At 40.1% G+C, this 14,150-nt stretch overlaps 1 protein-coding gene across 1 annotated transcript; it reads left to right on the forward strand.

The window, feature by feature from the left end:
* Positions 1–1,184: 1,184 nt before the first annotated feature.
* On the forward strand, positions 1,185–11,279 carry LOC140370302 (deubiquitinase DESI2). The gene is made up of 5 exons (XM_072457411.1): positions 1,185–1,427; positions 6,496–6,568; positions 7,668–7,761; positions 7,838–7,979; positions 8,615–11,279. Exons 1-5 carry the CDS (start codon positions 1,389–1,391, stop codon positions 8,855–8,857), a joined length of 591 nt encoding a protein of 196 aa, XP_072313512.1. The 5' UTR covers positions 1,185–1,388; the 3' UTR covers positions 8,858–11,279.
* Positions 11,280–14,150: the final 2,871 nt, after the last annotated feature.

Raw genomic sequence — 14,150 nt, forward strand, 5'->3', positions numbered from 1 at the left:
CTTGAACTCCTCCACTTGGGGCAAGGACACCCCACCCACCTGAAGAGGGCAAGCCACCTTTTTCCGTTCGAGAACCATGGCCTCGGATTTGGAGGTGCTGATTCTCATCCCAGCCGCTTCACACTCGGCTGCAAACCGTCCCAGTGCATGTTGCAGGTCCGGGTTTGATGGAGCCATCAGGACAACATTGTCTGCAAACAGCAGAGATGAGATCCTGTGGTCCCCAAACCGGACACCCTCCGACCCCTGACTGCGCCTAGAAATGTAGGTGCCAATGCAAAAAAAACAAAAAAACACAAGAACAGTCTGGGACGGATAAAGTTTGTCTTATCTTAAAAACCTATCATGTAAATCTGACTTTTTATTGAAAAAAAAAAGTGGGACATTCTCTGAATAAAAGGGACAACCTAATCCCAATAACCATAATAATATAGTAGCCTAATAATAATAACAACCTAATAATAATAATAATAATAATAATAATAATAATAATAATAAAAACCCTAGAATGACAACAGTATAGAAATGCAAACGCGTATGACACAGACTGATTGGCGTAGTGATATTGCCCGTAAATACAGTGTTTTGCGCGGCGCACGGGGGCAGTACAGCGCCGCGGCCCCGTCTCCATCAGCTGCGGTCGGAGGATGTCGCCTCGGAGGCAGAAATGATGTAATCAAAAAGCTCCAGCAGAACGCAGACAACATCACAGCGAAGAGGGGAGGGGGAAAAAGGCGAGGGATTACCACCGCTCCAGGGACCTACTTTCACCCGCTTTCCCCGCGTGTCGAGCCGTAGGAGGGTTTAGAGTCTGCGCTTTCGGGGGACGCACCGGGGGTCCACTGCCTCCACTGCCGCCGCTGCTGCAGTCGGATGCGGATCAATCTGCAGCCGTAGCCCTGGCAATGCTACGCTCATCCTCGCCACCGCTCGCCTCGTCCGTCCCCCCCGCGCCCGAGCTCCATCCTCCGCGTCAAAAATGACCCACACCCCGCCGCCTTCATCCACTAAGCGCACGCACACGCACGCTTCCCTCCGCCGCCGCCGCCTCCCGGGCTCTCTCCCGTATGTCCGCTCCGGATCAAGTTACCGCCGCGTCCCACGACAACACTGATTTTTAGCAGCGGTGGTCGCCTCAAATTCAACCGCGTTTGCCCGTTACCCCGGCATTGTTCATACGTCGGACATGTTTGCGGCGTCGTGACGGCTCGTGTTCGCGGTGTTTTGAGGGCGGTGGATCCTTCGGGGGATATGTCCAGGCTGCACCGGGCCATCCGCAGCCCCCACGCCGCCTCTCCAGCAGCTGCGCGCGGCTTGGCCCTGTGACTTCAGACCGCTGCTGTGGTGGTGGAGGGCGCGCGGTGGCCTCTCCAGCTCAGGTCCAAACCATGGCCAATGAACCCGTCATCCTTAACGTGTACGACATGGTAAGTTATATCCATGTTGAGTTATATCCATGTTTTCTTTGACAGCTGAAGGTGAAAGGGATGCAAATCAGATCAACATACTCATATTTCAGTCCAAGTTTATTTATGCAGCTCTGCCAAGTTGTGTGAACATAATAGTGTGGTACAATTGAAAGTCAGCTGTTCCTAAAGCAGAGGTTTGAAATGATTTTAAACAGCTTTCAGTTTGCTGTTTTTGTTAGTAACTTTATTCTGTAAGCCTTTAGTAGTTTAAGGATTGTGTTCTAATTATTTATTCTGTAGACTCAGGTGAAAACAGGACTAATAGGGTATCTTCAATAATATAGGGTCACTTTGATTATGTTTTTGCACAGGGATCCTTGCTCTTTGCACAACAAAGCACTGAATTTAGCAAAGAGCGGGCTTAGAACGGAGGTCAAGTGTAGGCAAATTTTGCTGGACAATTTTGATCCGAACCACTTAAACGCCGTGTCTCTGTCAGCAGAAATCACACATAAACTACAGCATTGATTTGATGAGGCTTGCTGCAAGACTAGGGCATGGGCCAAGGGCAAAGCAACAGTGTCTTATTGTGAAGGTAAACAACCTGGCACACACCTGGATTGTAAATGTTTTTCTTTTGCTCCGTTAGTTCCTCACTTTAAGCATGAAGAATCAATTCGCCGCACTGATGATTCAATGCAGCTCCTACTTGTCCACTGCTGTGGCAAAGGTACTGGAGAAACAGGTGTGCACGAATACAGATACAGAGATGCACAGGTTAAATATGAGGCTGCAAGATGAATTACCTCTGAATAAAAATCAAATTGAATGGAAACGCTGCTTATTTAGGTCAATTAATCTCCTCTGCACATGTCTTTGTATTTGGTGTTAGTAAAACGTGCCTTTCTGAATGAGTTCTGAAATCTTGTATTAGTTTAGCAGTTCATTTTCAGTCTTATTCCAATTGTTAATTCCCCTGGACGTGTTAAACAAGTGAACTGAATTCTGACTTAAAACAAAAATAGCAAATCTGATCACAGTATTTTAGCAAAACAGTTCAGCTCTATTATGGGAGATTCTTTATTGTACTGAATATTCTGTAGGGGCGAGATTTTAGTTGTTTTATATTTCTAAAAAAATATATTAGTCCTGGTTTAGTCGATGGAAAGTTTAGTCTTTGTTTTGTCCCTGGTTTAGTCTTTTTGTCCAGTTCTACATAAATGTGTTAGTTGAGTTTAGTTTAAGTTACCAAACAAATGTTAATGGACTGTAACATTATCTACAAAACTGAAGAAATACCACTTAAAAACCTAAAACACATTTTAGATATACTGCCCAGTGTCCACCTCAAATTATATAATTAATTAATTATTCATATAAGACACGCTAAATATGATCATAATGTGAAATGCATGTAGAGGCACGTCACACTATCGGATGGAAGCCTGTTTGTGTCACGTCACTTGCCTGGATGAATGCAGCGGAAGGGCATCCAGATTAAGTGTCTGAAAATGACAGGAGCAGTGAAGGATATGTGGACACTTCTCCTGTGCCAAGACTGTGCTCTACTAGGCTTATTGAGTGGAGTTAAAACTACCGTATTGATCCAAAGGAGAAAAAATACATTTCCCAGAAGTCAGTTGGATGTAACGGTCAGTGTGTTCAATATTTACAGTGCAGAGGGCAAATTATTTTTCTTATCGAGTAGAAATGTACAGCTGCAGGTGGTTGTAGCATGTTTCTTTTGCGTTCTCTATCTGCTCTATGTTCCTTTGGCGCTGACATTGCAAATTTACTGCTCTGGACAAGGATCCCATTCAGAGCTCTCTCGAGTGAATACTACACAACATGTTACTGTCAAGCCCATGGTCAAACCACACAGGCCATTTACAGTGAGGAGTGTCACATTTTTGTCCTCCTTTGGGTTAGTCTTTGTTTATAGTATAGCAACAAACCTCCCATTTTAGAGCTGGTTTAGCTCTACTTTAGATTTGGAAAAGTCCTGTTTTAGACCTAGTTTAGATCTGGAAAAGACCTGTTTTAAAACTAATTTATATCTGTTAGGTCATATTTTAGACCTGTTTTAGTTCTAGTTTAGATCTGGAAAAGTGCCATTTTAAACCTGGTTTGGATCTGGAAAAGTCCTGTTTTACATCCGGTTTAGTTCTAGTTTAGATCTGGAAAAGTCTTGTTTTAGACCTGATTTAGATCTATAAAAGTGCCATTTTAAACCTGGTTTGGATCTGGAAAAGTCCTGTTTTACATCTGGTTTAGTTCTAGTTTAGATCTGGAAAAGTGCTATTTTAGCCCTGGTTTGGATCTGGGAAAATCCAGATTTAGACCTGGGGTTTAGCTCTAGTTTAAACCTGGAAAAGTCCTGGTTTAGACCTGGTTTATATTTGGTGATTTGGTTGCCTGACCAGCCAGTCCCTCCTACATTCTGTAAAGTAGTCAAAACGTGTTGGGACTGGCCGCTCAGGCAAGTGATTTGAGGGTACTTGGAAGGTCACACATTTTGGAACTCGGTATGAAAACTACTGGTATAGACAACTGTAAATAGGGAATCATTTTAAGATAATTCAATTGCACTCAGATAATAACATTGTTACTTCAAACTCAAAATAGAGCAATAGCTTCTCACTGACTTTGTATTGCTCAAGTAAAATACAGAGTGGTCATTCAAAGTAATTACTCAAGCATAAATAAAACCACTTAACATTTGGATTACAGTAATTATAGGTGGTTACTAAGTGGCTCTGATAAGTAAATGCCTGATGAAACGGGAGACGTTTGAGGAGATGACGAGTCGAACAACTGCAATGCAAATCGATGTGACTGTAGCGGTGTCCAACGGTGCATGCAGCGAGTCTTTCTGCTGCTCTGTGGGAGGGATCCTGTAGGAGAACATCAGCCAAAGAATCGTTCTGTAGCTCTTATCCTCTCTCTAAAAGCTTTCTAATGTCCAACTTTCGCTCACAATCTCATTTCAGGTTTGTCCTTGGTTGGTTTGTCTCTGATTATGGGCTGGTTTCACGTGACGTTCAAAAGTATTCAAACTGAGCTAGAGGGCAGGTCAGAATTCTGTGGTGAAATGGGCTTTTTCACTGTTAAAATGCAATTGTTTTGACCTGGTTGAAGATTAATATGTTTTTAATAACTGTAATAACTGGACCTATCGGCATGAAACAAGACACTTACTGTATTTTCATCCTGCAGAAATCAGACAGCAGCGCTTGTCAACAGTAAGATGTCACAGTATGAAATTTTAGTGTTGCGATTATTGTGCGCAAAATTACCATTATCCGTGATTGTTGGCTCCATGACCAAACAACAGCGAGATCCTTTATTTCCTTTCGTTCACATGTCTCATCGCTCCTCGCAAGCTTTATTACATCAAACGTTCTGAATGAAAAAGTCAAAACGTAGTAGTTGCATAAAAAAACAGACAAAAATGTTCTTTACTCATAATTGTACTGTTTTGTCATGTAGATTAAACTGAGATTACTCATTGTTGCTGCCTACAATTCTCACAATTATAATTATAATTTAACTCTTACAATTACAATATGTTGTGACCGGAATAATTACTTGTTGTTAATGTCTTCTCTGTCAGCAAAATTAATTGGATTTATTTATGTCAATTTCATTCCAGCATCAAAAGTGGTGGCATTATTCGAACACGCAGACACAGTTGTTGTCTATTGAAAGAAATTGAAAGTTACATTTTACTGGTACGTTTTACTGCAGCTTGTCTCCTGGAAAGAGTTTTTGCTTTCCGTGGAATCTTCCTCAGTATGGCATTAAACCTACCTATTTCTTGCATTTATTCTGTCACATTCTGTTTGTATTACTTAACAATACCTACCTGAAGAGCCTGCATTCTTACTGTGAGTGAAGTCGCCTTTCCACAGAGCTGACCCTCAACTAAAATGTGTGCACGTATATAACATAAAACCAATTAAAAATATAATAGATAAAATATTAGGTGCCCCTTGCTTGTCTTCAAGATAGGCAGAGCATTAACATCTTCATGGATACTAGGAGGTGACCGACCCTCAACCAGAAAAGTTACATAGTGCACCTTTAAGGCTTTAAGTATAACATGGCAAATTTGTGGACCAACTCATTAACAGGAAAATGATCATGTTTAATGTGGATTTTATCTTTAGTTTCAAAATAGTAAATCGCCCTCAGAGTTATCAAAGATCCCGGCGCTCCAACTGAAATGATGAATTGTAGAACATTGTGAAAGCAGTTTTTCCCGTGAAGTAAAGTGAAAGTCGGGAACGGGTCATATCGGAAACCCGAGTAGCTTGTGTTGTTGACATGAAGTGAATTGATTGATATGAGCTTTTTATTGCATTACTCCAAGACCGGAAATGTGTTTTATAATTAATTACATACGGGTGGGGCTGCCTTTCCCCCCTCAGGGCTGTCTGGAAAACTGGAGTAGTTTGGGATTAAAGAGCCACTCGTGATGTCTGCAGTGTATATATAAACTGTAAATAAAAGAATCTGGGACTGATACTGATCTACATTTACTTACTTTGAGTTTGAAAAATGCAACTAAATCCTTTGATAATGGAACTAAATAAACTCAAATTAGATTTTTCTAGTTGTATTTATTTTCTCGCTAATTATTGCGGGATAACACAAATTTACTATAGGTCAATTAATCTGAGGTCTGTGGGCACAAATTTGCTGAGACGTTGAATCCTAAAAGTGGATTTATAATTAATGGACATATTTCTGCTCCCCCCAATTAGCAACAATTACCATTTAATTGCTGTATTATGCCCAGAAATCACTTCCAAGGAAACCAAGTGTCAGCAGTGTGTTAAGCCATGCCAAAACTTCTTAACAAGGCGGATATTTATTCTTGAATTAATGAATTAGTGTAGAAGTATTTCCCTTTGATTTTCCCTACAATGACATTCATGTGCAGGGACTAGCATCATCATTTGACCTTTACTCCAGATGTCCTTGTTGGTTCCTCATGTCCAATACAAAACATATGTTAAGTGTTATATCTTATTTAATTGTTCACAGATATCTGATGATTTCTATGTTCTCTTGTTTTTTGCAGTACTGGATAAATGAATACACCTCTAATCTGGGCATTGGCGTTTTCCACTCGGGCATCGAAATCTACGGCAGAGGTAAGAAGTCGTGTGAGGCTGCTTCTTCTCACAGACACGATTTTAAAATGGAATATGGCATTGTGCGCCTAATAACGTAACCTCAATTCTCTGGTTGAGTCACCGCTGAGACACGCTCGTCTACAATATGTGTGGGTTACAAAGACACCAGCTCCAACTGAAATAGTCCTCACATACATGACTACGCGTATGGTCATTATAGACACGTAGGAAAATAGAAGATGCACATTTTGCTTCACTAACGCGCTGACGTTCTACAATCGGCGTCATGTTTTGGGTGTTTCAATAGTCAATTTTGGGGGAAAATCACAATAATGTTAATCAGAAAATGTGGCAACCCAATAAAAATGTGCCAAAGCTGGCCTTTTAAGTGCATTCATTGAGGTTTAGGTATCAGACAAATGTAAAAGGAGAGTAAAATCACCCCCGAAAGTGCAGAAATATCAGTTTCAATACTCTTTTTTTTGGGAATTTTAACATACGCTTGTTCCATTTAATCAGCTCATTTTGCAGCCTTTGAGTAAGTTTATTACAAAGGAAAACATCATTCAATATATTGCTTAACTCTATTGCGAAAAATAAAGCATCTGGTGCTTTTTACAATCTTATTTGCAAGAAAAAGTCTAAAAAAATTTTCTGAACACACTTTACATTAGATTGAGGTGTTAGAATCATCATAGACAAAGTGGTTCTCAATAAATTATTTTGTGTTGGTCAAATTGTCCAGAACATAACCCGCCTCAAGCCTGGAATAAACTGCAGATGAATAAATTATACTTTTTAACAGCATCATTGCGTATTTATCGTAATTTAGCAAATGCAGCTCACTTTATCACTACTTTCTCTTTGTTGACTTCCCTCCTCTAATCCATTCTGCGAAGTCTCTAAATATAAATAGCATTAATCCATATTTACATGCACTTTAACACTCTTCAAATCCCCCACAGTTTTTTTGCAGCTGTAACCGTCTGTAATTAAACTAATGATTTAAACCCAGAGAGGCAGACATTAATTACACGCTTCTATGCAATTACTGTTCTTAGGGGCTTCCGTTTCGAAAGACATTAACCAACCTACATCTTTGTTCGGTGCCACGCAGAATTTGCATACGGCGGGCATCCTTATCCTTTCAGCGGCATCTTTGAAATCAACCCTGGCAATGCCGCTGAGCTCGGAGAGACGTTCAAGTTCAAGTGAGTGTTGTTGCATATAATAGTTCCAGCACAGTGGGAAAAAAAACATGCTTCCATATCTGGTTGTGCTCAACAGGGAGGCCATTGTTCTGGGCACCACGGACTTCACAGAGGAGGACATCGATAAAATCATGGAGGAGCTGGGCAAGGAGTTCAAAGGGAACGCGTATCACCTCATGCATAAAAACTGCAACCACTTCTCCTCCTCGCTGTCAGAGGTCGGTCCAACAAAGCCCTTTCCAAAGTCAGAAACTGTGTTGTAAATGATTATTAAAAGCTTTCATTTTAAGTGAAATAATGTCCTTTTAGACACAAAATAGTGGTCGTTGAATTAATGTTAGTCTGTGGTTTTTGACTAGTTTTGCTAAAGCACAAGATAATTCTATAACAGTTTAAGTCACATTCTGTCCTTTGTTTTGGTATTGATTAATATCTAATTCTAATCTCATGCTTGTGCAACCATATTGTGCTCCCTATAACAGAAAATATTCAGATTGAGCTCTATTTAAAAAGAAAAACGATTCGAATCAACTATTCTTCTTGCATGTAGTTGTGACCTTTCTCTTGGAACACGTTTTTCATAGTCCTCATTTCATCCTTAATGTAGAGCAAAGTATTTGTAAGTTGTGCTTGCTCTATTGTGAACTCCCTATTTAGTTTTTAAAAGTTTATATTTTTTATTGCTCTGAACTTTTAGTTAGTTTATTAAGAAATGTCATACAGCGTAAGGGACAGGAGGAGCGCAGGAAGCTGCTATAAAACATGTTACAAATAGGCTTTATTAACGTAACAGTAACACATAATAGCCGTTTGTAAATAGACGCTCATCTAAAGGATCTCCTGTTGTTGGTAGTTGCTGTGTGGCCGTGAGATCCCGCGCTGGGTGAACCGCCTGGCCTACTTCAGCTCCTGCATCCCGTTCCTCCAGAGCTGCCTGCCCAAGGAGTGGCTGACGCCGGCCGCGCTGCAGACCCACATCAGCATGGGCCTCCACAAGGACGACCAGCACGACTCCAGCGACGACGAGCCCAATTCTCCCTCGGGGGGCGCCGCGACAGGCTGCTCCTCCCACGGCTGCCGTCACACCAGGGTCTGACCCGCACCCACAGAGATGTACTGTGACATTGAACTGCGGGTCCTTTATTCCCATTGGCCCAAACAACCACCTGACCTCTAGAATACGGGAACTAGCTGCTGCCACTCTTAGGACAAGCCATGACCTCTGTTACAATGACATGAGGCAAACTTTCATTTTGAGCTGTGAAAAATCGGACTTGACAATAGACTGGTACAAGTTTGTATTTATTACTCTCTTAGTCTTTTCCATGGAGTTTTAAACTTTTGTCACCCTTGTCCCTTCCTTCAAAGCTGTTTGTTTTTAACTAGTTTATTACCCTGAATCATACAACGATGTATAAAATGGTACAATATCACAAACACACTTTTCTGCAAATCTAATAAAATCGTTTTGTTCACAATAAGAAAAAGACATACAGGTTATATCAGGTATTTTGATTGTTTTTTGTATGTAATGATCAAATTAAGCAACAAACTATCTAGAATAGAAGTTCCTAATTCATGAAGGTGACAGCAGTTCAAACAATCTTGACACTTTGCTGCCACTTTCCAAATTATTTTTCAAGACACTATAAACGCCTCATATGTCCATCGTGAACAAAAGGCATTTTATGGATTCTGAAAATGAGTGTGAGTTATTTTTCACAAAGTTTTACTATGCTTTTGTTCATAGTAGGAAAACTACCAGGTAAACTTCAATTATTTTCAATTTTAAAATGTCTGTTCAATAACTTCAACGTGGCCTTCAGTGATAGTGTTGGATACACGTTTGTATCTTATCTTTGGCCATTTTTAGAGGTAACTTAAGAAAGAGGATTTGACTGCTCCTCAGAACGAGTAACGGAAATGTTGCATGTTGAAATTACATGATGAACCAAAAATGTACCTGAAAATTATTCCTACGGTCCAATAACTATCTGCAAATGCGTCAGCATTCACTCATCATTAAATGATTAATCCAATGTAATAAACTGGTACCATTGCTAATCTTGTCAGCAAATTAATTTAAATGACTTTGCATTTTATTTTACAAATTCATCAATGTAATGTATTGCTTGTATTTATTGATTGTTCAACTGTCACTGCTCTTTTCTATCTTGCAAAAAACCCTGCAAGGCCAAGGCAAATAACCACTGCTCTGGAACAACCTCTGAGAAAGGAATATCTCCAAAAGTCTATTCTCCTAATAAATAATTGTTTTAAAATGGCAAAGGCAGACTTTGATAGACAAGACCTAATATACTGTACCTCAAGACTTGGTGCTCTGTTTTCCATCAGGTAAAAAGATTCTATTGTGTATGAGAAATGGTGACAGATCATGTCGAAAAATTGCATTTTTTCAATGGAGCGATGTCATTTTAATACGTTTAGTTACAGTACATTTTGATTTCTCATCTTGGAATGAAGCGTCAAACCATCTTCATTAAGTGGTTGTATTTTCCATTTTGTGTTGGTTGCCTCTTTTTTTTAACCATGCTTGGGACTGGCAGAGAAAGTAGACAGATTTGTGACCCCCTGTTTATCAATTATTGTTTTTTACATACAAACTTCTCACATGCACCGTGATAGCAACAGTTTAATAATGCTTTTTCAAAAGTCAATGAAAGTCCCGTACTTTAATATAATAAATAAATAAATATAATAAACCATGATGAGATTTTGGTTTGAGCTAAGAAAGAAAACATATTTGCACTTTGCCCTTTCATGTCATTTCTATATTTTCTATGTCATTTCTGTTTGTACTGTACTGTTTATAATTTTGCTGTTTCAACATTTACTGGCGCCACAATTTTATCACATTGATTTATGTTTTGATGGGGTGCACGGTGGCAAAGGCGGTTAGCGCTCTTGCCTCCCAAGAAGGAGATCGTGGGTCCGATTCCCGGACCAGACCTACATCACATGATCTCTCTGGGTGGAGTCTGCATGTTCTCCCCGTGTTACCGTGGGTTCTCTCCGGGTTCTCCGGCTTCCTCCCACCGTCCAAAGACATGCATATGTTAGGCAAAATTGGTGACTCTAAAATTGGCCCTAGTGAATGAATGTGAGCGTGAACTGTCTGTAATGTCTATGTCTCTGTGTTGGCCCTGCGACGATTGGCCACTGTCCAGGGTGTACCCCGCCTAAGGCCCGAAGTCACTGGGATAGGCTCCAGTCACCCGCGACCCCGAAAGGGAACAAGCGGTAGAAAAAGGATGGATGGATTTATGTTTTGAACCAAACTTTTCCTCACCTTTCAACCTGTTTTTTTCCTTCACTTTTTATTTCTACTGACTTTGATAGATTCTTGACAAACTATACCTAACCGCATCATCCATTCTTATAATTGCAAGTGTAACCATTTTCAGTGTTCCCTTATTCATCCGTTATTGTTCACAGAGTGTCTTATGTACCGGCACATCATTTTGCGCACTTTCAGTTGAACATGGCTTAGTATTCCCCCCCCTCCCATTGTGTGTTGTTAATGTCACGTTAAACTCTGCATCGTTTCCCTGACAACTTCAAGAATGATCAACGTAGTAGAATAAAGAGATGGAACAAAAAACACAGCTTGGTTTCAGTATGAGAGTACTTCCCCTCATCACCACCAAAACACATACAATTGTGTGAATATGATAAATGGTTATTTATATTGCACTTTTCGACTTCTATTGGTATTACTCGCACATTCACATGCTCATTCATACAACAGCGGTGTCAACAGACAAGGCAAGGTGTGTAAACTGTTTTGCCCATACACACAAAATAATGAAATGCTGCCAACCATTGAGTCAGTGAGCGAATACTTTACTAAATGAGCTGATGCTGCCTAGAATCTACAGATAGCATAACTAATATCAGTAATGTGAGGGTTCCAGGGTGAGTTTCTATTCTAATCTACACCATCTAACAGAGGAATACATTAGAGTTACATTTTAAGTGAGTTATTTTCATCAGGGCATGCAACTTTTAGTAATAAAAACTTTCCACCCCTGATTAGTTTTTTATTGTACGTTGAGACTTTTTAAAAACATTATCACAACTCATTTTAAAATGTGGTGACTGAAGACTTTTGGAATATTTATGAAAAACATTATATTATATTGTGGATGAAAATCTGAAATAATTTACTATTTTTTGACATTTTTATTGAAAATAGCAGCTGTCTTTGTTATAAAAAAGGCTTTTGCGTATGTGTTTTATTAGTCTGTATAATCCAGATAGCAATTGTGGTTATCAAATATAACTAGGATTATTTTTTATAGTCGTCTAGTCACGTTGCAGTGCCAATTTTCAAAGTTAGGGAGCAAGGCCACACCTGACACACACACACCTCTTCTTTCCCCTTCCCCATTCATACAACCTGCTCCTCTCAGTAGTCTCATTAACGTGCCCTCCCGCTCTTCCTTATTTTATTCCTTCTATCTTTAAGGAATGCAGGTGGATACGAAGCCCGACACGACATTGGATCCTCTCAAAGATTGTTTTGTGCCATATTCTGAAGTTGCAAGGGAATTTGCTATAAATATTGACAGATACGTATATACCGCAACAGCACAAATTGACTGCTCAGTTAAGACTAAAAAAGAAACTGCAAGATTTATTGAACAACTGAACAAAATAGGTATAAAAGGGGTAAAGTGGTTACTATGCTTTTATAGTTCACACCAGTATTTGACTTGTTTTGAATGTTCCAAACTCATTCTTAAGATCCCGACTCTCTTCACATGCAGTAATTGTACGTGCGTGTCACAACTGTCAGTCAGCAAAGTCACAGAAATGTCAAAACCTCCCTGCGTATTCACACGTCCACAATGGATCGCTCTGATTTCCCCCCCACAATATCTGCTTTTGTGAACTGCATGAGCAAAACTATTGTTATGCTACTTATGGGTGCGGATATTCCAAAAAGCTTACATCACAGATTTAAATTTATTACTATATATGAGCATATTCTTCCCTTATATTGTGTTTAGGAGTGAACTTAATTAATTAGCTGCTTCTGGATCTGACACTTCATTGTAATTGGTTATATACACCTGTCAATCACTCCGAGCATGACAAAGCTTGACCTCTAAGAGTATAAGAGGACTGGTTATGGAAGTGTTTGTGTGTGTGAGCGTAAAGCTGATTATAGACCTTCCATCAAGCCCAAACTCGATGAAAAGATGAAAAGAGAAGTTGTGAAATGTTTAAATCCATGATTTGATCCACAGTGCGTGGTAACAGTGTCCATTATCCCAGGGTTAACAGCGACTGAACCACTCGTTTGTGAAGTGACGGAGGAGAAGCAGAGTTGGGATTAGAGAGATTTTCTTTTATTTTTATCAGATAAACTCTCACTGCTTTTTATTGTACCCTGTAAAAATCAATTTCAGAGGCTACAGCTGCAATACACGTATGAAATTACGTTATCAGATAACCTGTTATTATTCCACATGCACATGGTCAACCCTGTGTGAATTTGGACTATGAGGCTCAGTCACGTCCAAGCAGAAGCAGGATCAATGGCCGTGATCATCTTTTTATCATTTTGACTTCATATAGGTTGTTTTTATCATTGTTAATTGTTTTATGTTGCACCGTATCACCAAAGCAAGTTCATATGCTTGTGAATTATTTTTTTCTTCTTCTTCTTCTTTGTTTTATGGAGGACCCTGGACACCCTGGAGGGACTATGTCTCTCGGCTGGCCTGGAGGAAGTGTCTGGGGAGTAGGAAGTCTGGGAATCCCTGCTTAGACCGCTGCCCCCGCGATCCGCAGAAGAAGATGGATGGTATCCAAGTGTTACATTACTGCCACCTACTGTAGCAGTACGTCTCAGACTTAAGACTTTATTCTTCAGAAGCACAGGAGTTCAAAGCCCACGAGTTCCAAGCAAGCGTTTACTCACATTGACCATAGCGTAATAGAGGTCATTTCGAATAAACATAGCTCCCCATCCACCTCTACCCTGCTCCCAGTCATTCCGATAATATAATAGATCCATGGTCATTCCTCACACTCACATATCCTTCTTCTTCTTCGTCTTTGGTGTTTTATGGTGGTTGGTATCTAAGTGTTACCGCCACCCAATGTTGTTGTTGTTGTTGTTGTTGTTGTTTTATGGCGGTTGGCATCCAAGTGTTGCATTACCGCCAGACTTTATTCCTCAGACTTTGTCGTAGTCCTCAGACTCTGTCGTAGTCCGTAAAAGTACTCCTTCCATTGCTTTGGTGTTACAAAGCCCATGAGGTCATGATATGTCTTTGTGACTAGAATAGTTGTTGTTGTTTCAGAGACCAACCGGCTTTATTCCAGGGAGACTCTTCTTCATCTTCCTCTCCTTCTTT

This window comes from Eucyclogobius newberryi, unplaced genomic scaffold (genome assembly GCF_026437365.1).
Source record: "Eucyclogobius newberryi isolate DKJ021-1_F unplaced genomic scaffold, fEucNew1.0.hap1 SCAF_21, whole genome shotgun sequence".
Taxonomy (NCBI): Eukaryota; Metazoa; Chordata; class Actinopteri; order Gobiiformes; family Gobiidae; genus Eucyclogobius; species Eucyclogobius newberryi.